We start from the raw sequence: 22,526 nt of genomic DNA, 5'->3' as shown, positions 1-22,526 counted from the left end.
TGGGCATATTTTTGCCCCATAATTATTTAGCAAGTGTGTAGGGAAGAGAATAAAATTTGTACATATGTTTCTGGAATCTACAAAATTTGTTGGTGAAGTTGTTGTACACTTCGCAGCTAAATTCTAACCATCTATTACAGTTAAGTAAATATTTTCAACTTATTTACATATTGATTCTATTTTTCTTTATCTTAGCTGTGTTGGTGTAGAAGAACATCATGCTGTTGACATTGACCTTTATCACTGTCCCAACTGTGCAGTTCTACATGGTTCCTCCTTGAGTAAGTACTAGAAGCTTAAATAAAAACTGAAGTTTAGAATTTAATGTGTACAGGGTGCCTGGGTGGCTCAATCAGTTGAGTGTCCGACTCTTGATTTTGGCCAGGTCATGATCTCATGGTTCATGGGATCGAGCCTTGTGTCGGGCTCTGCACTGACAGCTTAGAGCCTGCTTGAGATTCTCTCTCTTTCCCCCTCTCTCTGCCCCTCCTCCCCTCACGCTTGCATGTTTTTTTGTTTTCTCTCTCTCTGAAAATAAATAAACATTAAAAAATAAAAAGAATTTAATGTGTACATGACAATATTTTAATAATACTTTCACTAGTTATGTTACATCCACTAAGAACTGTAGGGAATATTTTTCTGAAGATAATGAGAATGCACTTTCTGTCTGAACTATTGAATAACTTATTTCATAAGTCAAAAAGATTAAATGAAAAAATATTATTCTTAATTGCCAGTGCAAAGCCCCCAAACTCAAGGACATACATTCAAAGTTTTCAATTTGAGAAATGTGAAAAATTTGCTAATTCTAGAAACTGATATCAACTGCTTTTATCTCTTTATAAATAAATTTTAAAAACCTTTCAGTAATATTTGGGACAGACTTTAATGCACACACATGCATTATATTTTTAGGAGAAAATTAGGGCATCAATATGCTAAAATATTACTTACGTTTTCTGAATTTGGTCATCAGTTTGAGTATGGCCTAGAGTCCTGCCCAACTTGAAACCACACCCCGTCCAGTCCCGTTCTGAGGAAGACCGAAGCCAGACCAAGTGTCTGCCTGCACTCTTCTGCCCCAGGGGCAGGACACAGGCAGGGAAGTTCACACATCCTCTGGGGTGTACCAGCGTCACACACAAAACGATATTTTACAGATGCTTCAGAAGAATAGACTGGAATGTTAATGGTCATTGTGCAGATGGAAAGTAGGGATAACGTTTAAAAGGTTTTGAAGGATGTTATAACTTTCTTTTGTAAAAAATGTAGACTACAAACTAGCATTTTTGTGTTCATGAGACTAGAGGGAAAAACCAAGCTTAATCATTTTGCAATAGGAAGAAAACTTTACCTGAACATACTTTGATACACACTTGAGTGAGATGTAGGTAACCTATCCAACCTTTTTAAATGCAGCTTTTTTCCTAGTATTTTTTTCTTCATAGAAATTTTTTTCTGAAGTTGTGGGCAAGTAATTACTTAAGAGAAACTTACTAGCAACTGACTGCTTATCTGTTAGAAATATTAGTAATTTATCTAGTCTCTTTGTAAGAGATTGAGAAATTTAAGCTGTAAGAATACATTAAAATATTTCCTTGTAATCTACAGGTTATCCATTTATTAGTTACACAGTATAAAATTTGAGGTTAACAAATTGGTAGAATTGTTAGTGTAATTGACCAGTTTATGGTCATAAATGTTTTTAAAAGTTCTTATTTTGTATAGCCGTGAAGTATGTGGCATATAACTTGTAATAATTATTGACCAAGTATAATTCTTAGAGGGAGTAACCAATACTGGGTTGTTATTTCAAGAAAGGAAACGGAACTAAAATTTATAACAGTTTTAGTTCAGAATTCAAGTATGTAATCCCAAAATGAAATAATTTGATTTTAATTTCTATGAAATACCAGTGGGTTACTATGATATTTGATGCACTCTATTTTCTATTTTTCCTATGTGATTTAATTTTTTAAAAAGCTTGTCATCCTCACTAAATTGATTTCACAATCCATAATGGATCATGACCTGCACTTTGAATAACGATGCTTCAGAGAGAAGCTTGACTACTGCCTGGCCCTGGCCTATATGCTTCTCATCCTTGAATAACATAAGGTCAGGCATTGGTTATCTTCTGGGCAAGAGTCCAGCTCTGAATACCCACAGGGAAAATGCCCAAGATCCAGTAATTTGTTTTATCTTGATCTAAGGCTCATTTTCCCCACCCCCTCACCCTCCACCCTCAACTTGGGTCATCGCTTTTGGCCTCTTTCCCTCTGCTGTTAAGCCTCTCTTGCTGGCTACCTAGAGCTTCTGTCTTCTCAGAATTCCCTGGGAATTCTTATTATAGATACTATTAGTCAGTATAATACCCACTTGGTATAGTGAATTTAGACTTGACCCTTTTAATGGGAATCAGGAACTCTATTCAAGGGCAAGTATCAAAAAAGCCCAATACTTAAATACATACCTCAGTGCTCCTCAGGCACATGGAAGCCAAACTCAACATTTTCTCTCCCTAGGACCACTGCTAGAATATTCCTTCCCCTCAGATATTCAGCCACCTTCTTGCAGTGGCTGATTTTATGTGTTAAGCCTGTTGGCCTAACAGGACATTTATAGCATTCTGTTAACATCATGCAAGACTGCTTATTTAAAAGGAAAGAGAAGTAATTGGCAGCTCATGGGATGCCCCAGACACTGTGCTAAGAAGTACTTGACCTCTGTCATTTCCTTTGATATTTGTAACACCTTGATGTGAGAAAAATATTATCTAACCAGCTCTTTCACGTAGCTGTTTGGTAGAGCTGGGGTTTGAGCCCATAGCTGTCCAGTCCCAAATCTGTTCTAATTCTAATCTGTTTTGCCGAAATGAAAATTAAAACAGTGTAATACCATAGTTTACTTATCAGATGGGCAGCCTTTTCTTTTTCTTTTTTTAAATGATGATGCTCACTGTTGATCCAGGGTTTTGAAATGGCTGCTGCTTATATGTACACTGGTAAGAATATGAGTCACCTACTGCTTTTCTGGTAAGAGTATGAGTTACCTACCACTTTTCTGGAGGCAGTTTTGCAGTATGTAGCAAGTATCTTCATAATATTGAATCTTTCTTCTAGCATTTCTAAGAATTTATCCTGAGGAATTAATGAGGGAAACAGATTGATGTATATGAATATTAATCTTAACTTTGTTTGAAGAAAGATTCAGAATGAGCTAAGTGCTTAAGAATCAAAAAAAGGATTATAAAATGATGCATCTACATCTACGTCTTAAAATTCTAGGCTGCCTTTAAATTGCTTTTGAATATTTAATGAGAAAATGCTCCTGATAGAATAAGAAAGGTAAGCAGGATGAATATCATGATCCCAGTTGAAAATAAAATGGGGTTATGAATCTATATATATGTAGAACAGAAGCCTGAAATGAAACACCCTTGAATTTTACAAGTGATTTAAATGAGAAAAAAATAACACACGAAGGATACTAGGAAATGGTATTTTCTAGGAAGGTTGCTTTAAGATCCTCAGTTTTTCTCATGAGACTTTTAAAAAATGGGATTTACTCTTCTCCATGTTGAGGGTCTGACTGCCATGAATTACTTGGGAATCTTGTTTTAAACTCTTAGATATGAATAAGGCTTATTTCCCCCCCCCCCATTGGGTATTTAGTGTGACTTCTTATCCATATGAAGATCCAGTATTATTTTATTATTATGATCTTTGTAAGGTGCAGGTTTAAAATAACTTAGATTCATAGAGTTGCCCCCGCCCCATGTTTTATTATGACATTGTTCTAACATACAGGAAAAGTTGAAAGAATTTTGCAGGAAGTACCTCCAAACTCACCATCTAGGACTCTGTTAACATTTTACGTTATTTGCTTTACTGCGGTCTGTGTAACTATCCCACTGTCTATTTGTGTATCCACTTTTTTTTTTTTTTTTTTTTGATGCATTCTAAGCTGGTTGCAGACTTCAGTACATTTCCCAGAATCATGAAGGTTTTAGGCTTAAGAGTGATTTTCGAACTTAAAAAAAAAAGATAAAAAATTGACATCTTAACACCGATAGCAACAAAAGGGGTGTATGTGGTGCTGCCCTGGTGGAAGCAGAATGAGGTCTGGAGTTCCCTTTTCGGCCTCTTCTCCATCTTCCGCTTTATCAAGGGTTTCTTGACACAGTTTGAAACACAGCCCTCCTGCCTTCATTTCCACTTGAGAAAACTGGACCCAGTCGTGTTCCGTGACTTGCCCAAGGTCGTGGAGTAAGTCATGGCTGAACTAGGAGTCCAATCCAAGTCTACTGATTTTGATTGCCGTGACTCTTGAAGATCGTAGCCGCCCAGAGCTGTAGCATCACAGGATCTTGGCGTTAGAACTAATCATAAAGTTATTTGTTCTGTCATTCCTCTTGTTTTCCTTTAATTATGATGTAGCCACCTGCTCTTCTTTTGTGGCAGTGTAAGCATGCTTATTTTGGGAATAGATCTTGACATAAAAGAGAAGGGAGCTGTGCTGTTGGAATAAATTTCCGATGTGGGATCAAAGGTCCTATCCTGAGAGGATGATTTGGATGATCCGTAAAAACCATATTATGACGTAATGGTCTAGTGAAAATCATGATTTAAAATAATTGTGATATTTTATAGTATGTGTAAATGTGGCTATTATAATGGACTCCCTGCTAATTTGAATTTGTTGCTTTCATTAAAAATTTTTTTGAAATAAAAAGATTTTTAAAAATCCACAGTTAATTGCCTATAATTGCAGCATTACACAAAGTAAAATTTACCTCTTCAGCGTGGAAATGCATTAAAAAGCAGGTGTGTTTGTACTTAAACAGTTGTTATTTCTGATTATATAGAATATAACTTTTAGAAGGTGCATGGTATCACCAGTTACCAAAACTGTTTTCTTTTTCTAATCTGAAAATCCAGTGAAAAAGAGGAGGAACTGGCACAGGCATGACTACACCGAAATTGACGATGGCTCCAAACCAGTGCAGGCTGGGACCAGGACTTTTGTTCAGGAATTACGTTCTCGAGTCTTCCCAAGGTACGGAAACTTGTGACCAAAGACAATTGGAGAGAGTTACCTGGTCACGTGACATTATCGAAAGCAATGTTTTCGAATTTCGGATTGCAACCCCATTCTCAGATTTTTACCTTTTTTTTTTAAATTTTTTATAAATGAAATAGAAAATATCGGCATGTTGTTAGCAATAGGAATAAGTAAGTGCAGTTTCACGAACTATTGTGTCCTGTATGTGTACTGGGGTCACCTTATAAAAATATATTCACTGTTGATCTCTGTCCAGAAACTCTGAGATACACTAAGCCTGGTGCTGGGTTCCTTCTGCTGTACAGCTGCTGCTTCTCTTTCTCTTTTACCTCATCTCTTCTGATTTTCAAACTCGGGTTTTTTTCTTAGGTTGTTTGCATCTCTCTCTCTACCCTAGGGCTACCAGAGGTACCCATAACCATGGCTTGGCCTCTCTGGGGGCACCAGGACTGGGCTTCTTGATTTTTTAAAGTTAATGGAAAGTGTTTGACTTATCTGTGGCTCAAAGAGAGTCAAAAGTATGATCCAGCTTTGAATCATGCTAATTGAGATCATTTCCTGCTCGCTGCCTGACATCTATTTAAAGTGATAATGCTTAATAGCCTTTTACACAGATCATATCCAGGCTTGTGAAAGAGGGGAAGCACGATTTAAATTTAAATCACAACATCACGTGCAGCCTATTATGGAATTATTTCAGATCCTGTGACTATAAAACCCTTGACGTTGCCTCACAGCCTTTACATTCCGGTCTGTCCCCTTCCCCTTAATCCTTAAACAGAAACCTAGAATTGATACGTGCCTCGTGTTGGCTCCCTCAGGTCTACTGAGGTTTCCACAGTGGTTTCCACGTGACTTTTGTGATATTAAAGTCCCTAGTCTCAACATTACTCTTTTCTCAGTTTCAAAGGGGTTAGGAGAATGTTTGTTTTCCTTGATTGGTTCAGAGTCTAGGGCCAGAGTTTCCGGCCTGGGCCTACGGACTGGCTTCAGAGAGGCATGTGAGTTTCTTACAACTGTATAAACAGTTCAGTGTCAGTATGTGAATGTACATTTTTCAGGAAGAGGAGCCATAGCTTTTATTTTTTTTGAATAGGTTTGTGACCCAAAAGAATAGTGTTAAAAATCCTGGCTATGCCGGTGGCTTCTCTGCCAAAGTAATCACTAACGAGAGCAAGTTATGGAGATGGTCACAGATGTCTAAATTGTAATTACCATTAATTAAAGGTCTTTGGTTTTCTTTTGTTTAACTCTGTAAACCTTCATATCATTTAAAACCAGAGAGTGACAATAATTAGTTAAGTTACACATACTTGATGTGATTAACACACCAAGTGTATAAGATAAAGTGAATGGGTTATCTTTCTCCTCCCCTATTTTAAGACTTAGTGTAAGCCTTTTGTCTACATAATTACATTTAAGATACTTATGTTTAGGAGCGCCTGGGTGGCTGAGTTGGTTCGGCGTCTGACCCTCGATATCGGCTCAGGTCATGATCTCATGGTTTGTGGGTTTGAGCCCTGTGTCAGGCTCTGCACTGATGGCGTGGAGCCTGCTTGGAATTCTGTCTTTCCCTCTCTGTCTCTCTCTGCCCCTCCCCAGCTCATGTGTGTGTGTTCTCTCTCTCCCAAAATAAACTTATAAATAAATAAAATAAAGTATTTTAGTATATAGATGTATGAATATATAAATATATATGCATCTAATTTTTTAAATGGGGTTATGTTATGCAAATGATGTGCAGCTTTTTTAATTCTATTATATTTCATTTGTGTCTTTCTCTATGTGTACAAAAATGTACCTCCCTCCTTAACTGCTGTGTAGTATGCAGTTGTGTATATTCGCCATAATTTACTTAACTGTCCCTCTGTGATACATGTGTAGTTTGTCACCAGTTTTTTTCTCTTGCAAATACTAGATTTGAATAGGTTTAAAAAAAAACTATGTTTTTAAGCACTTGTGTTTATGTATTTTTGATCGACAGGGGAAGTAAAACACCAAACGTTAAAGATCAGGGTGTACAAGTGATTCGAAATTCTCCTTTAGGTTGGAGTTCAAGGAAGTGTTTGATTGTCAGAGGTTGGGGAAGGAGGGAAACTGGGGGGTGGGGGGGAGTAGAAGGTAGTACAGAACTCAGTGAGTCCGGTGAAGGAGATCTACACCCTCCAAATGTAAGACTATCCAGGAAAAGTCTATCTCATTTTGGGGAGCCTCAAACCGACCTTTTCTTATTGAGAGGGTGGACAGAGCCAGTAATTCAAAGAACTAGTACCTCTTGTCTTCTCTTTGACGGCTAAGCCACAGATGACATCAAGACGGTTAAGGTCTCGTTGTGTAAATGGAAACTCTTGTGATCTAACCTATAATGCAAGGGTTGCACTTATTTGAATGTACAGCAGCTGCATTCTGGGAGCAATTGGGAGATAAAATCTAGAACTTCCCTTAAGGAGATCTTCAATTTATGGCAAGAGAGAGGACAGTGAAAAGGGGCAAACCACACTTAAGTGTAACGCCTGTGGAGTGTTAATCATCAGAGAGGGCGTGTGGGGTTATCCTTTTTTAGTGGCTTAAGGTGACTGCTTACTGGAACTTATGAAATACTTGTTGTACCAGATAATTTAAGTCAGGAGTTCATTCTGGACGTTTGTCTCAGTGGGCAGGGACTGTGAGAGCCAGTCTGCCTGTGTTGTGCAGGATAGCAGTGAATTGTTCTGTGGCCATGAGACTTTGAAATGTCTGACAAGTATTTATGTAGAATTTTATAGCCAGATAGAATCTGATCTGTTTTACTTATCCTGACACTGATTTTTATTCTGATGTGCCCCTTCCCTTTTGCTCTTCTGATTTCCTACACGACTTGTGTTGAGTGGCTTCTGATCTAGTTACTTTTTTAAATTCAGCCACTCATTACAACAAATTGTAATCACCCTATTATTATATTCTCTCTTCTAGCATAGTTTTCCTAAACATTTACATCTTGAAATATATATATTTTGCTGTAATTTTTTTCTCTTGTGTTAGTGAAGGCATTTAATACAATACATCTGTATTTTTCCAATTATATGTATTGGACTAATTATGAATTTCACTTTAGGATAGTAAAAGAGACTTTATAAAAACATTTTTTATAGAATGGACAGTTCGGTATGACAGGTTGAGAACTGCTGATATGGACAATAATGCAGTGTATGAATTGACCCATTACCAGACTATTTTTTTAAAGCTGAACTTAACAACAAAGATGACATTTTATCCTTATGTTTTCCTTAGTGCCGATGAAATCATTGTAAAGATGCATGGCAGCCAGCTGACACAAAGATACTTGGAGAAACATGGATTTGAAGTTCCTATTATGGTCCCCAAATTAGATGACCTGGGACTCAGGCTCCCTCCACCTGCTTTTTCAGTCATGGATGTGGAACGCTATGTAGGTACGCACTTGATTCCTTTAAGTACTTGGGAAAATGCGGTAAAAGTAATAGTGGTATTGTCCTAATAACATGAGAAGTTAAGTGAGGAGATGTTAATTTAGTTCAGTTTTCTGGGTCAGGAAAAGTGAAATTCAGTATCACCTATATTGAAAACTATTTCTTCTCAGCAGACCTACAATTACCAGGAAAACAGAATGGAACAATGTATCTATTCTTATTTCCTCAGGCTCACCATGCTCCTTTTTTTTGTCATCAAATTTTCTGGTACTTGCTTAGGAAAAACCGTAACTGAGGTGTAACTGTAAATACTAAGAAAGACACTGGGAAGCCGGACGGGTTCATTCAGAGAGGAATCTCTGGGTCCTGGTGTTGTAGTGGCCTCCTGTGTGTAGAGAAAGACTAGAAAAAAGAGGAGACCATTTTCAAGGCTGTTTTTCTATTAACGACTTGATGATATTGCCACTTAATGATGTATGGACTCCATTTGTGATGTTGAGGCCCAGAAAGGCTTAAGAAACAGGAGGGAAAACCATTTATGTCTTGCCATCTTCTTGACATTTTCAGTCATTTTGTTCCTTCTCATCATGCTATTTATAGATAAAACTGACTCTGTAGATCTCATTCCTTGTCAGCTGTAGATAGAGATTTTTTGAGGGTTAGATCTCAAATCTCCCTTGACTCAGAATTGTACATTTACTGTGATACATTATCTCCTGAGTCTGAAATGTCTGAGGACTTCTTCTTTTATTGAGCCGCTGGTTGACAGTTTTTATTGATAACTGTTTCACCAAGGAAACCCGGTTAAATGTCATGACTTCACATTCAGCTAATTTTTTTTTTTTTAAACGTTTATTTATTTTTGAGACAGAGAGAGACAGAGCATGAACAGGGGAGGGGCAGAGAGAGAGGGAGACACAGAATCTGAAACAGGCTCCAGGCTCTGAGTGGTCAGCACAGAGCCCGACGCGGGGCTTGAACTCACAGACCGTGAGATCATGACCTGAGCCGAAGTCGGACGCTTAACCGACCAAGCCACCCAGGCGCCCCACATTCAGCTAATTTTGAGTTATTTGATGAATCAGGGGAGGAGGCTGAGGTTTAACCTGAACCTGTTTGCATAAATAGCACCGTAGAGTCAGTGGCTAGTGTACTGTAAGTATAGGAAAAAATATTCAAACGACTGGATAGCTTCCTTTTCAGCACTGTAAGATGCCTTGGTTAACAATCATATTGCCTCTGAAGTATAAAATAAAGTCTACTAGGTAATACTTTAAAGTTAAAGTAAGAAAATGGCATTTATTTGAATTCTTTTTCAGATTGGTTATTGCCGTGTTTTGAATTCCGCTTGTCCTGTAGCACATTGCAGAACTGGTGATGCTTCCCGGGGGGACAGTGCACTGGTGTGCAGGCGACACCTCATGGTTTTATAGGAAAGTTATAAATTAATCCCAATTCACAACTCCTCTCACATGCGCTAATAGGAACTGAGTTTTGCCTCCTAACCACTGGCTTTTTTCTTGAAGCAGAATATTAGAAGAGGAGACCCTACCTGGCAAGCAGAAATTGTCTGTTGTGGTTACCTTGCTCACTAATTCCGCAGAGACTGATTGGTTTTTCTAAATGATAGAATCTTATAGAAGATACTTCTCATAGAAGTTACAGAAGCGAAAGGAGGAAGTCAGTCTGCTCATTTTATGCGTGAGGAAATGGAGAATCCGAGCCTGTGGTGCACTTTGCACGTACCAATAGAATGCGTTTTTGTCAGTATGAGCTGCACACGAAAAATCACTAGCGTATGGAAAACTTTGTAAACATTTAGGTTTTCACACTCAGTGTTAATCAGTAACTCTGTCTTCATTGCTTTATTCTTTCCCTCAAAAACTGCCCCCTTTTTCAAAAGTTCCAGTTGGACTTAAAAAGCAAGAATACAGGCAGATTCTTTGTCTAGGCTATGTAGTTTTATAGCTGGCTGAAGTGAATATGGTCTTTTAAATATTTTTGTTTAGGGCATCTATTGATGTAACTCTTAAGCCCGATAATAAGACTATAATTTTTCTCTGCAGGTGGTGACAAAGTGATAGATGTCATTGATGTGGCAAGGCAGGCAGACAGCAAAATGACACTTCACAATTATGTTAAATACTTCATGAATCCTAACAGACCAAAAGTGTTAAATGTGATCAGCCTTGAATTTTCAGATACAAAGTGAGTAGTTCTGGACATTTTGGTGTAGTCTTCTCAGTGTTAGCTGAATGTAGTTAAATGATACATTTATTTTAGTAAGAACTATAATTATTACTTCTAAAGTGGTCCAGTGATAGCAATGTTGTGCATTTTGCTTTGGCACACGCAGAGAATATTTAGAAATATGATGAATTTTAAACTTTATTGGTGTTAACCTTGAGTTCCAGTTAATTTCTTGGTTTGGGTTGAGATGGGGGATGAAATTTTAAGAACTCATTTGCATGACGTGGGTATATGTATATGCGTGTGTTTGTTTTTTTTAAAGGATGTCTGAATTGGTGGAGGTCCCTGATATAGCCAGAAAACTGTCCTGGGTGGAAAATTATTGGCCAGATGATTCAGTTTTTCCCAAGCCATTTGTTCAGAAATATTGCTTAATGGGAGTTCAAGACAGCTACACAGATTTCCATATTGACTTTGGGGGAACTTCAGTTTGGTACCATGTCCTCTGGGTAAGATTGGTATATTTCTCTGTTCCCTTATTGCCAGAAACACATAATCTTGTTTTTCCAGGAATGCATTCGTTTGCTATAAATGACATTTGTAAAGAGGGAAGTTTTTGTGCTTTTTAAGTAGGATCTGTCATTTTACCTTTAAGTATTATGTTGTTGGTTTTTAAGTCTCAAGTAATGGAGGGGCCACCATGAGTTTTTAATTTGTATTTAGATTCCTTTTTTTTTTTTTTTTTTTGTCTCCATCTTATAAGTTGGTCTCTTTTAGCCTTTTGTCTCTGTTTCCTCTTTCTCCTAGTCAATGATCAGTTAATCCCTGAATCAAATACCTGATTATAGCAAAATTACAGTAATAATTGCTTCTGATCTTAAGGGCAGGCCAGGACAGCTAGTTGGATAAATCGGGAATGCCCACAAAGCTGCTATTTTTTTCTTGGCAGCTTATATTCACCTTGCTTTAGCTAGAATTGCATTATTTGGTACAGTGGCCACTGGCCACACATGGCTAAATTTAAGTAATAATAATTAAATACAATTTAAAATTCAGTTCCTTATTTGCACTAGCCACATTTCAAGTGCTCAGCAGCCACATGTGGCTTATGACTCGTGTATTGGATAGCACAGATAAAAAACATTTCTATCATCACACGAAGTTCTGTTGGACAGTGCTGGTCGAGAACCACATCTTCATCTATATACAGTGCCTGTGCATCTGTGATGCTCTGGACTGTACTTGATGCTGTGTCATTGAGCTTCTGTTCCTTTTCTCTAGGAGAAGGCAAAGGGTTAGTTGATGAAATGAGGTTTATTTACAGGCCTTTAAAAATAATCATATTGTAGATCTTAGGGGCAAGGGCAGAGTTTGCAGAGATGCCTCTCTGTGACCTGGGCCTGTTAACATGTATTTACTTGCATACTTTGAAAATGAGATCAGTAAGATGTTCATGATTCTTTACCCTCCTCTCTTCTAACTGCTTCTCCGATGCTGTCTTACTGACTTCTCGGATTTTGGCGGGGGAGGGGAGGAGTTTTAGCTTTTGTGAAGATGTTTATTAAGGGCAAGAGCTATTGATCAGGTTTGTGAAAGGTGTCCTTTTGAGCCTAAAAAAATCTGATAATTATGTAATTTAACTTAGATCGTTGTACTGGAAAATTGCATCACTGTAGGGCGTCTTAAGAATGGTGCTTTTTTTTTTTTTTCTTCAAAAATAGTGTGATTGCTTCCTTCTAGGGTGAGAAGATTTTCTATTTGATAAAACCAACAGATGAAAACTTGGCACTCTATGAGTCTTGGAGTTCATCTGTGACCCAGAGTGAGGTGTTCTTTGGAGATAAAGTGGATAAATGCTACAAATGTGTGGTAAAGCAGGGACATACATTATTTGTTCCCACAGGTAAGGCTTTAATCCCATTCCCGTACCCCATGGTTGATACTCAGTCACATGAAGCTGGCTTTTTATTAGAACCTCTGGCTTTAACATGCTTGGAAAGTAGCTTTGCATAGCCTGAGAGATAATCCTGATTTTAGACTTTTCACTGCTTTGTCCGTTAGAGGGCTTCTCTTGTAGTTAGGACCTGTTTCAGAATTGTGTTTTTTGTCATTTGCCTTCATTTTAATTTTTATTCAGATAAAACTCACAGACCATGATATTTATCCTTTTAACATATAAGAGTGAGTGGTTTTTAGTAGATTAACAAAGTTGTGACCAATACCACTTCCAGAACATTACATCACCTCAAAAAGAAACCCTGTACCAATTAGTTGGCATTCCCCATTTCCCCCCCCTCCTCTGAGCCCCTGGCAACCACTTAATGTACTTCCTGTCTCTTTGGATTTGCCTGTTCTGGACATTTCATATATAATATGCGGGGTGTATGGCCTTTTGTATTTAGCTTCTTTTAGTTAGCATAATGTTTACTAGGCTCATCCATGTTGTAGCACATGAGTGCTTCATTAGTTTTTATGGACAAATGATATGCCACTGTATAGATATACCACATTTTGTTTATCCATTTGTCAGTTGATGGACATTGGGTTGTTTCCGCTTTTTGGCTATTATGAATTGTGATGCTTTGAACATTTGTGTAGAAGTTTTTGTGTGGAGCTATGTTTTCATTTCTCTTTGGTTATATATATACCTAGTAATGGAATTGTGGGTCATACAGTTTATGACGTTTAACTTTTTGAGGAACTGCTAAACTGTTTTCCAGATGGTTGTACCATTTTACATTCCCACCAGCAATGTACACATGTTCTGATTTCTCCACGTCTATACCAACACTGTAATTATCTTTTTTATTTTGACTGTTCTAGTAGGTGTGAAGTAATGGTATCTTATTATGGTTTTGATTTGCATTTCCTTAATGAGTAATGATGCTGAACTTTTTTCTTGTGCTTAATGTGGCTATTTGTATCTCTTTGGAGAAATGTCTATTCATATCCTCTGCCCATTTTTAAGTTGGGTTATTTGTCTTTTTATTGTTGAGTTTTAAGTGTTCTTGATCTATTCTGTGTACTAGATATATGATCTAGATATATCCAGATATGTGATTTGCAGGTGACTCTCCTATTGTGTGGCTTATCTTTTCACTTTCTTTATATGTTCATTGTAATGTCCTTTCCACAAAATGTTGAAATTTTGATGACACCCTTTCAATTTTAATTAGTCGGCTCTATATTGCTGCCGAAGGCCAAGTCTGCTGTAAGAATCTGGGCTGCTGTCCTGGGACATTCTGGAGACAGCGGGTATATTTTGAGGGACCCTGGGAAGGGACTGAATACCAGCCTTAGCTATAACCTCAAGTATAGGTATCAGGTCAGTCACTTTGAGTTGTGACTGAATGCAGGGTATGGACTCTCCACGCCAGTGGTTTTGAGAAGTATGTTTTTCTGATGTGGGTGACCTTCCTTAATGGCTGCAGAGTTCACGGGGATCTGTCGCCGCAGGTCTGGCTTTGTTGCCTTGCCTCTGGTGTGTATAATAATAAATATGTATTGAATAAATGAAGAATAAATGCCTAGAACTGCCAGAATTTAGAAATCTCGATGTGTATCAATATTTTTATTGTGAGTGGGTTCAGCTCCTCCCTTCAGTCCTCTTCCCAGGGCACCCTTTTATAACAAATATTTTGTTATGCCCTCTTCAAAATCTTGAATTCATATTCTTTGATGATATAACCTCCAATAACCAATAATTTCCCCCAAAATGTAGTGCTCTAACTAGAATAGAAAGAAGAAATTAAAAAGTAATTTATAGTAAAATACAATTTTATACGTGCCTGTTCAGACAAGTGTATGATTGGCAACTGAAATTCTTTAGCATTGGTGTAGATTAATGGTTCTCGGATATCACTGAGCATTAGAATCACCTGGAAGGCTTATTAAAACTCAGATTGCTAGGCCTCATCCCCAGCAGTTCTGATTTAGTAGATCTGGGAAGGGGGGCTGAGAATTTGCATTTCTAACAGGTTCCCAATTGATGCTGATGCTGCTGGTCAGGGGACCACACTTTGAGAACCATTACCGTAGGGACTGTTGCTTTTTTCCAGGGTAGCTGGCAGCTGATAAACTTTCAAACAAACTATACTTTCCTTCAATTTACAGAGTAGGTTGTATTCCTGGGAAATTGTGCCAAATGTGCAAAAAATACTGTTTACATATATCATGGACTTACAGTTTCTAGACTTAAACAGTTAATGACAGATTTTGTACCTGTGTGAGTGCCCAGGAGAGAGTCCTGACTAGTGCAGGACAGGACAGTTTCTTACTGCGTGGAGTGGCCTGCTCGTTGCATCCCTGGCTCTCCTTCATGAAATGACAGTAGTGCCTCCTGATCACTGAGACAATCAAAAAAGGTCCTCCAAACTTCCCAAAACATCCTTTATAGGCAGTGCTGCCTCTGTGGAGAACCACTGATGTATAGGATTCGTAGCTGACAAAAATTTCTAATTTGTGATTTCAGGGTGAAGCTCAAGGCTTTGTGTGCCTTTGAGCACACAAATGGGCACCACATGAAAGTCTTTAAAGAAGTTTTTTTTGGGGCACCTGGGTGGCTTAGTCGGTTAAGTGTCCGACTTCGGCTCAGGTCATGATCTCCTGGTTTGTGAGTTCGAGCCCTGCGTCAGGCTCTGTGCTGACACCTCAGAGCCTGGATCCTGCTTCAGATTCTGTGTCTGCCCCTCCCATGCTCATGCTGTGTCTCTCTGTCTCTCAATGATAAACGTTAAAAAATTTTTAAATGAAAAAAAGAGTTTTTTTCATGTTGGGTTGCAGCATGATGAGAGATCAAAAAATGAAAAATATAAAGAAAATGGGTTCTATTTTAGTAGCTGATTTTTACGTGCAAATGTGTGTATATATTTATATTTATATCAAGGCTTTATGTTCAGCATATGCATATTTCTTTCAAAAGTTAGGCATCATCTCTTAGAAATGATTCTTACTTTCAAAACATTTTTGTGGGGAAAAAAAAGACCTCACTTTGATTGTCAACATTTATATTTATAGGACCATAACCTTCCATAATGAAATGTGGGTGATCTACCTTTATCTTCTTAGAGCCGGGCCTCCAGCTGAGTTCTACTCTTGCTCCTCTGCTTAGTCCCTAAGGCACCACTCCTTTCAGGATGACACTAGAGGAGGGACATGCTCAGCCAGTCCCAGGCTGACATGTGCTCAGCTCATTCTAGCCATGACATGTGCTCAGCCATGACATGTGCTCATAGACATGTGCTCAGCTCATTCTAGCCACATTTGACTACTCTCGGAGTAAAATCTTCAATGTGAAGTTGGGTTGTGTTTTTAAACTAAAAAACGAAAACGGCAACAACCACAAAAACCATCACCTATCCTGTACCATGATTTTGTTTGGTTGGATCGATGCGTTTGTTTCCTCTAACTCAGCACAGAATCTGGCATATAATAGGCATTTAATGGATACTTAAATGAATGTATCTGTAGATCATAATAGACATTAACTTCTCTAGCCCGGGCGGAGTATGAAGTAAACTGATGTTGATATTGTGAGTTTCTTGTCTCCCAGATAGATAGCACATTTGTTTGGTTTAAATATTGAAAGATCACTGATTTATGTTCTTTTAACTATTTCAGGGTGGATACATGCTGTGCTCACATCTCAGGACTGTATGGCTTTTGGAGGGAACTTTCTGCACAACCTTAACATTGGCATGCAGCTCAGGTTTGTGTCATCAGTAATTTAAAGGATCTTTTGTTTTTTCTTAAATAGGGCATTGTTTTAAAGTTTCCAAAAAATAAACTCAGCAATATATTTTAATTGAAATCTCACGAAGAAAGGCCCTGGGAAATTATTAGAAATAGGACCTTTCAACAAATGTATTATCTTCAAATTTTGTCAGGAAGGTTCCTTGATGCATTTCAACTCTAAAAACAAAAAGAATCATTTATTCAGTTTGAGACTAAATGTATCCCTGAATTTCAAAATTTTATAAAAGTGGGTGGGTCCTCTCCTTTGACTGTTTTTACAATAAGGGAGATGAACCAAATCCCTCAGGCTCAGGTGTGACGGTGCTGGGGGAAAGTAATTCTAAGTTAGTATTGCTGAACACCTGCTTTAGTTTTGCTGTGGGTAAAGGATTAGCAGCTGTTTCCCCTTCTGTCTGAGAATTTGACCTTTGGATGCCTCTGTTCCCCTTGGTAGCCTGAAGAGAGTAGAATGTTACCAGGCTACATTCACTGCTTATGGTAAAATGATTTCTGATTGAGTAACTGCATCACGACTGGGAGAACTAGAGATACCTAGTAGGAAGCCATATCTTTGGGCTTTCCTGAAAGTGGTGACTCTTGTAATTTGGCATACCCACGGGGAACTTGGAAGCTATGTGTCCTTGGAGTTACTACAGAAATACTGGCTCTTACGGGTCAGGAAGCTCTAAGCCAGGGCACCTTACACACCTGTCAGATGTGAATCTTGTTTCTTTACCTGAACTGTCCCTGGGGGAAAGATGGCTCCTGGCTATATGGACTGCTGCCAGGACTCCCAGGGAAGACTGACACTGTGACAAGCTGTGGTTCCTGTCTTCTCACCTTGACCAGCGCCGATTGTGTCCTTGAACCTGAATGCTTAGTAGAGCCTGAAGAAAACTCCCTGAGTGGGTGTTGCAGTGTCGTCCAACACAGGGAGCTCTCTTCTAAGCGTACTAGTTTACTTATTACGGTGGAACCCTTATAAAATTCCTTCTACCAAAACTGGGATACAAATTCCGAGGTTCTGATCTTCTGGAAGACCGGTGTTATTCTTCAGTGTACTTTTGTTAAGGTCAGTCAGACCTGGATAAGATCACAGTTCATTCTTACTCAAATGAAGCAGTGCTTAGTAATACACCCTACTTGATAGGGCTTATGTGTTGTGGCCTGCTTGCTTTTATTTTCCTTGAGTTGGTTGCCTCCATTTAACTTTGAAATGCTAATATTAATACTAAATTTCTTCAAATTTTATTTAGGTGTTATGAGATGGAAAAAAGGCTAAAAACACCAGATCTTTTCAAATTCCCTTTCTTTGAAGCCATATGTTGGTTTGTAGCCAAAAATTTGCTGGAAACCTTGAAAGGTAATTACTAATCTTCACATTATGATGTATGATGTTTGTAAATTCCACTGAAAGCCACTGAGAGAAAAGCCCTTTTTTATTATGGTGTAACTGTTGCCCCTATTTGGCTTTTTAAATGCACGATTTCTCCCTGCCAAGAACCTTTTTAGCAAATCGGAGTCTCTAGTCCGTGGCCTTAAAAATCAGATATATGAAGAGCTGTAGCAGAACAGCATAGGTTATACTGAAAAATGTTCATTTCACCTTGGACTCTAGTAGCCTGAACACACTGTCAGGCATGTAAAAGGGCCTCCCTCACAAAAATGGAGTTTAAGCTAAGAGACTGTTACTGTAATGTGAATTTTTTATGTCCTGAAAGAATCAGGTAGCACCTGTTTCATTGCCCTTAATGACGATTCGGCTGGCCAGTTTCAGGTCCCTGTTAGCACAAAACAGCTGAATGTCAAGCTATGAGTCTGTTGTTGAAAAAAATGTTTTTTGGGAAGGGGAAATTCTTTTATTTAAACTTAGAAGCTACCGGGCACCTGGGTGACTCAGTCAGTTAAGCCTCCGACTTGGGCTTAGGTCATGATCTCACGGTTTGTGGGTTCAAGCCCCACGTCAGGCTCTGTGCTGACAGCTCAGAGCTTGGAACTGCTTAGGATTCTGTGTCTCCCTCTCTCTCTGCCCCTCCCCTGCTTGTGCTGTCTCTTTCTGTCTCTCAAAAATAAATAGATGTTAAAAAAAAATTTAATCTTAGAAGCAACTTTTGTAATGTGGAATTTCATATTTTGGTGTTATATCTTTGGTTTAATAATCTTTGAGCAGTCCAGTTTGACACAGATTGTCATGTCTACTTTTATCCATTTTCTCACTTGTGCTCATGAGAATACAGTTTGTCTGGTTTTTGTGTTGTCTGACTTTTCTAGTCAGTTTGTAAATTGTGCTATTAAATTAACTCTCAGAAGGGGGCGCCTGGGTGGCTCAGTGGGTTAAGTGTCTGACTTCAGCTCAGGTCATGATCACATGGTTGGTGAGTTCAGGCCCCTTGTCGAGATCCTCTGTCTCTCTATGTCTGCTCCTCCCTGACTTGCCTTCTCTCAAAAATAAATAAACATTAAAAAAAAATTAACTCTCAGAAAAACAGATAAAAACATAAAAGGTAGTCTGTTCTAAACATTTGTTTCTTTCTCCATTTAAAAGTTGCGCAAGAATAAAAGGTAAAATGAAAAGAAACAATAATTTCCCAGGATAGAATGCACAGAATTAAATGATAAAACTCATTTATGTTTCTTTCCTCAAGACACACACACACACACACACACACACACACACCCCACAACCTCCCTCTCTTTGAAAGGAAAAAAGAACAGTAGGGCTCCTTCCCACATTTGCAGCAGTGGAGGTAGATGTCTTAATGTGGTGCAGGTATACCGTCATATATATGATGGAGGAAGGAGACCATGGATGAAGAGGAATGGGTGCTTTCTCTACAAGACCAGTCTCCAGAAATGCATCCTAATCCTAAATCCCTGACTCATTGAGTGTTTTCAGGTTTTGGTGAGGCTGAGCCCCACCTCACCTTCAGTGAGCATGCCTTGATGTCTGGACTGCAGGAATCTCCCGGTGGACCATACATAGAATTGCCGTGTGTGGTTTCCAGTAAAGTACTGGGTAGTAGAAGCCTACATAAATAGGAACACTTACAAGTACTTATAAAAATATTTATAAATGTCCTTGGTTTTTGGAAATAAAACCCTGTTACTGAACTCTCCAGATAAGAGATTGGCAGTTCAGTACTCAGAAAGTTCAGAGTCTTTTTCCATCTTTTCTCACTAACATACACCCAGCCCTCGAGTGATGCTTTTCCTTTTTTTTTAATGTTTATTTACTTTTGAGAGAGAGCACACAAGCAGAGGGGCAGAGAGAGAGAGGGGGACAGATGATCTGAAGCGGGCTCCGTGCTGACAGCAGAGAGCCCAGTGTGGGGCTCGAACCTGCGGACTGCAAGATCATGACCTGAGCCAAAGTAGGACGCTTAACCATTTGAGTCACCCAGGCACCTCAAGTGGTATTTTTTCCTAATGTCCAAGAGAGGTTCATCAATCAACTTTTTGGAACAAATTAAAAAATTTATCTGAAAGACAAAATCTTGCTGTTCCTCTTGCACCCACAAACAGCAAATTGCTGAGAATATTGATTTAGCCTTTGTTTCAGGCCATTGAGAGTTCAGAAATACAGAGGTCTGATTGAAAACATGGCCCTGTACATTAAAGACTTAAAAAGATTTACTATAAACGGATATTGGTAGGTCAAGTTTTTAAATATTTTTATTTCATCAGTACAGGATCAGTATGGGATAGGATAGCCGGCAACACGAGCGAGGCCATCAAATCCCACTAAGGCTGGGGCCAAGTGGCCGTGTACCAATTGCTCATCATCCTAGGCATTCATCCTGGAAGCGGGAATGGTGGTCTTGTCACCCCGCATTATGTTCTTTCACCCCTGACCTTTTAACTTGCCATCGTGGCCTGTTACTTACCAGCTCTCAGACTGTTATTAGGCTTATGTGATGGGTAAAATGAGGATAGATTGTATGAAACTTAATTGTGTTTAGTGTCAGTAATAATACAGCAATGAGCTAATTTTGGACTTGTGTAACTAAATTAGCCACTGGACAGAAGTAAAACCTTTTGCTTTTGGTTCACCTTACCCAAATTTTAGACCATATCATACATAAATAGAATATATTTTGTGCGAGTTTTAGATAATTAGTTTGGTTTAAAGACTCGGAAAAGGTATGCGCATGTGTGTGTGGTGTGTTTACCTTTATAATCATGAACTATGTCATGCCTATAGCTGACTGTGTAGACAACACACACTGTGTAGAGTGCATGAGCTTAACAGTTTAAATAATTACAAGGCTCACCTGGAGAGCATAAACAGCCTCGCCAAGACGTTTGAAACGTCCAGTTATTTTTCCCACCGCTCCCCCACCTTCCCTTCTAGAGAGAACCACTGTCCTGACTTTTGTGATAATCCTTTTCTTCCGTTTTATCACCTCTGTCACAAGTGATAAAATAGCGCAATGTTTTCCATTTTTAGAGTTCACGTGAGTCGATCCATAGGACATTATTTCGTGATTTGTCTCTTCCTCAGCACTGTGTGAGCTTCTTTTTGCCTGGAGCACCTAGTACAACTACCCTTAAATGTAATTCCATTTCTTTTTCTTTCTTGCCTTTTGTTTCACCTTTTTCCTCTCTGGTAACTTGGAAGTTACGCACTCTGAGAGTCGGTGGTTGCTCAGCATCTGAAGTTAGCCCTTTTCTCCGTTGTAACTCCCTTCCCCGCTCCGCTTCCCTTCCCACAGAGCTGAGAGAAGACGGTTTCCAGCCTCAAACGTACCTGGTACAGGGAGTGAAGGCACTGCATGCTGCTTTAAAATTATGGATGAAGAAAGAAGTAAGTAGTTTTCTTTGGGGAAACGATGGCTACTGTTTCTATGGCAAGATCCAAAGCGCGAGTCCCGATGCTGCCGCGGCAGCACTTTGAGTGGCGTGGTCAAGGGAATGGACGCTTTCAGTACAACGTGCGTTCATACGTGGTGCACAGATGTCCTGGCTTGTGTTTACGTTGATGAGGATAGAGTACCTAAGTACTTCTTTAATCTTTAGCCTGAAAAGAAAATAATTCAAATATATTTAAGATGCTAAGAAAAGAACATGTAGATACAGAACGATAATAAATAATTTTGAACTCGTATCGTGTGCTAATCGCTGTGCTTAGTCTTTATATCCATAATCCCATTTAGCTCTCAGAGCAACTCTGTGAGGCTGTGATGCTCTCCTTATCCCTGTCTTACCTATGGAGAAGCTGAGGTTGAAAGAGTTGTATGTGACTTGCCCAAGAATACCGGAGGGTCTTGGACTAAAGCTGGGGCTCTGTAATTGCAAAGTACTCTTATCCATCTGCTAGACTTCTGTAAAAATGAAGGAAAAGGGAGGTCAAGGTTCAAGCAGGAGCTTCCATTTTCACTAAAATGTGGTCTGTTTGCAGTGGAGTCCTGCTGCCTCCAAGAGGTCGTCCAGGCTCCCCAATTGGAAGCTGTGTGTCCTACCCTTATGCTTAGTAGCATCTTTCTTATGCCGGTGGACTTCAAAGTAATGTCTGTAAAGTAACATATTCACATCCCCTTCACTAGGTTTATGAGCTTTTGAAGAACAGGGACTTGCCATCTTTATTCCCCTCTGTAACTTGACATGCAACTCTTTAATAAGTGATATATATGTGAGCTGATGAAAATACATTCCCATATTAATTTTTTGAATGCCTACTTGAAATAAAAATTCTGCTCTTAAGAGATACCGGAGACAATAATTAATAGGTTATCCTTCCGATAATTTTTTTTCACTTCTTTTCGCTGTATTATCATCGCTACATACCCTCTAGAGCAAGGCACTGTGGAAGCATTCAGGAAAGAGAAAGTTGTGTCTTCCCCTGTCAGAGACGTCATCGTCTAGATGACACATAAAAGTGTAAATAGATTACAAAACCGTACAACCATATCATAACAAAATAAAGGATATGTTGCAAAAACTGTGTAATTTGTTTCCTGCTGAAGACTTGAGATAAGTTCTTCTCAAACTCCCGTATTTGTCAGAATCGCCTTTAGAGCTCTCTAAAAACAAACTCCCTGGATCCTCCCTAAGAGATACTGATTAAGTAGATTGGTGGTGGGATCTGAACCTCTGTTTTTAACAAACTTT

General features: G+C 38.8%; 1 protein-coding gene across 4 annotated transcripts in view; it reads left to right on the top strand.

Moving 5' to 3' along the window:
- KDM7A (lysine demethylase 7A) overlaps positions 1-22,526 on the top strand; it is a 77,595-nt gene that overhangs the window by 35,139 nt on the left and 19,930 nt on the right. For 3 of the 4 annotated variants that reach the window (XM_042926396.1, XM_042926414.1, XM_042926405.1), the window contains exons 2-10: positions 196-281; positions 4,944-5,061; positions 8,338-8,498; positions 10,562-10,703; positions 11,008-11,194; positions 12,426-12,588; positions 16,305-16,392; positions 17,675-17,781; positions 21,131-21,222. In XM_042926396.1, the coding sequence (XP_042782330.1) occupies positions 196-281; positions 4,944-5,061; positions 8,338-8,498; positions 10,562-10,703; positions 11,008-11,194; positions 12,426-12,588; positions 16,305-16,392; positions 17,675-17,781; positions 21,131-21,222 (1,144 nt within the window). The remainder of the gene's footprint in view (positions 1-195; positions 282-4,943; positions 5,062-8,337; positions 8,499-10,561; positions 10,704-11,007; positions 11,195-12,425; positions 12,589-16,304; positions 16,393-17,674; positions 17,782-21,130; positions 21,223-22,526) is intronic. The other variant, XM_042926426.1, reaches the window with a different exon arrangement.

Source organism: Panthera leo, chromosome A2 (genome assembly GCF_018350215.1).
Source record: "Panthera leo isolate Ple1 chromosome A2, P.leo_Ple1_pat1.1, whole genome shotgun sequence".
NCBI lineage: Eukaryota > Metazoa > Chordata > Mammalia > Carnivora > Felidae > Panthera > Panthera leo.
Note: the sequence above shows the minus strand (reverse complement) of the source record. Positions and strands in the feature narration are given on the sequence as shown.